Below are 2,771 nucleotides of genomic sequence, written 5' to 3' on the forward strand. Positions count from 1 at the left end.
AGTACAGAATAGAGGACGGAGGAAGAATATATAAGCATGATGGTTAACGATGTCCTCCAAGGGAGTTGCCAGTCTGAAGAAGTTGAGGAAGAGTCTGACGACATACCCCTCCACCGGTTAAAGAACAACTGCGAGCCTAGCTATTGTGAAATGAACCCTCGATCAGCATGAAGATCTTCCAGCAGCTGCACTGCCTTCTTTGAGCCGTTTGGAGCGAAACTTTAAGCTCACTGAGGTCCGAAGTCGAACACCGACCACAATGGATCGTTTCGTACAGTTGTGGGATTATTAGCCATATTTGGATCAAGGATCAGACGGACGTGGCTGAGGTAGGGATACTGATATGGGGCTGCGATAAAGGGAGGAATTAGGTGGCAAAGTAATCAGCGTGAACGGTGGGCTGCTGCCGCTATCCTTTTGTTACTACGTTAGATCGCTGCGTAAGTACTGATTTCTCGCGTCTCTTTCCTGCCGCATCTATCGTCTATGCCATATTACTGCGCGCTGCCTTTGCCACTTCCGGTGCTTTACTACTTGAAGCAGAGCTCGTGCTTGTCGCTATGTTCATTCCTTGCATGCTGCCACTCTATCTATGCCGCTGATAGAGCTGGTCAAGATTGCGACCTTTCCTCCGAGTAGAGGATTGCATTCGCCCATATTGCATTGCCGCTGCCGCGTATGCCCTTTCGTCTCTATAGCGAAAGGTCCTGCGTATTCAGGTACGTCGACATGTTCTTGAGTGCAAGTCGATTCGCACGTGTACCTTCAATTGCAGAAATCCGATCACTGATCCAATCAAGATATCTGGTTTCACATACCCCCTAGTTACTCGAATGGGATGAGGGTGACTTCACGGCTATTTAATTTCCATTCTGTGCTGTCATGGGACTGACCCTGTAGAAATGCGGTCGTCAGAATTCCGGTAGTGCAAATGTTGTTGAGATCGTTCCAGAGCTTAACATTTCGCTTTGTTAATGCGTCAGCCACATTGCGAGTGCCGGGAATCCATCGACTGACATCAACTTCGTTGGATTTGGAGCTGTCGCGGATACGCTGAACTGTTTAGCGCAAACGATACTCTCTTCCTTCATGTAGGGTTGAGATTGTATCGAAGAGACCCTTTGAATCAACCACTATTTCACTTCTTATTCCAGTCTTCGGAAACAGCGATCGCATTCCTGTCTTAATATAATATCCGCGGTTATCTGCTTCCGTAGAAGCCAGGAATTCTGCGCCATAGCTGGAGTGGCTGATTCGTCTTTGCTTCGTGCTAACCCAGTCTATGACGTAGTATTGGTCACTTCCGTCACTCAGTGTCGTTCGAATACCGCAGATTACTCCGGTCTGGCCATAGGATTTACGAGAGCTGATATTAAATGAAGCGTCGGAGAATGTGGTAACCCATGCCTGTCTGACTAGATCTGCTTGAGGAAAGAAAAGGGTACGGTCGAGGTTTTTGAAGTCCCTAACCATTTCGTTTGCCTCGATGAGATGGCCCACTTTCAAGTTTGAGAGTCGCTGCTGCATTGCTGAACTTTCATAAGCTGCGGGTGGCAAGACACCTTTGCCCAACCATAGCATGGTTCCTGCCAAACCTCGAAATAGGGTGATTTCGTTTTCAGTGGCGTTCTTGTTAAGGTGCTTCCTTCTCTCTCTTGATAATGAAATTTCTCTTAGCTATTTCATGTAGCCATTCATCATCATATTTATCGAACCGCTGGCGTCCTGTTCAATCTCACAGCCATTGAAGTGAAACGTTCTGTCTATGACGATTTTTCCGACCTCAAATCTTTTCTTGAGCTTTTCTAGAAAAGTTTGGATTACTGATATTGATCCTCCACAGATAAAGTCGTCTGTGACCTTCGCCACGATGAGTATAATCTTTCCCACGCTGTCTCTTAGCACATATATCTGGTTGAGGCCTTTTACGTGTTGAAGTCCAACTCCATTGAGCATCAAATTTTCTACTGTCTTTGCCCATTGCCGTTCTGCTTCCACGATGACGTATGGTAGTTTCGTCAGTTTCCGTACCTTTCCGCGCGCAGCAGTCCATTCCCGAGGTGGTCGTACGAAAATGTCACATTGGATCGGTCCACTTTGGAGATATGCTCCTTTTATGTCTGCCATGGCCAGACACATTCCGAGAAATGTCACAGCGGCGAGGAGAATGCGGATAACGTCAAATTGAGGCGTCGATGAGTCCTTGCGTATATCGTCTTTGTATACATCCCTATTGCCGTGTGGGACGATCCTTGCTTTCAACGTGTGAGAACCGTCTTCGCATGTCTTCACCTTGTAGATCACATGCGATGAGATCACATTTGCCCTTAATGGCAGATCTGATTCATCAATTAGTTCGTATGCGTCTGCCCAGTTCGACTCATGCTCTTTGTTGAATGTCTCTTCAACAATCCATGAAGGTGCGAACTCGAGCTTGTTCCGTGTTACCTGTGCTTTACCGATCGTTCGTGGCATATTCTCCATTATTTTCGATCGGTCTGAGGACAGTGTTGTATTTGGCGTGGAGTTTCCATGGACGGTTGTTGTGCCGATTTCCGCTTCTGGATTCCCGTCGGAGACTGTTACCGTGTTTGCCAGTAGAGCTGTGGATGTAGGAATGTCGGACACATTGGGAGGACTTTCGTCGTCACTAACCAGTCGGGCTTGTGATGTCTCTTGGTCTGTTATTTGTGTTTGACCTGCAATATTTCCGTTCGATCGTACCCGCTTGTCCGATTGTCTATCGTCCCTGTTGTGCATTGCTTATGTGA

The 2,771-nt window shown here is 47.1% G+C and overlaps 1 protein-coding gene across 1 annotated transcript; it reads left to right on the top strand.

The window, feature by feature from the left end:
- The first annotated feature begins 592 nt into the window (after positions 1 to 592).
- On the top strand, positions 593 to 739 carry CHC_T00007136001 (hypothetical protein). Its single transcript, XM_005710557.1, has one exon. It carries the CDS (start codon positions 593 to 595, stop codon positions 737 to 739), a length of 147 nt encoding a protein of 48 aa, XP_005710614.1.
- Positions 740 to 2,771: the final 2,032 nt, after the last annotated feature.

This window comes from Chondrus crispus, genomic scaffold (genome assembly GCF_000350225.1).
Source record: "Chondrus crispus Stackhouse genomic scaffold, scaffold_62, whole genome shotgun sequence".
Lineage (NCBI taxonomy): Eukaryota > Rhodophyta > Florideophyceae > Gigartinales > Gigartinaceae > Chondrus > Chondrus crispus.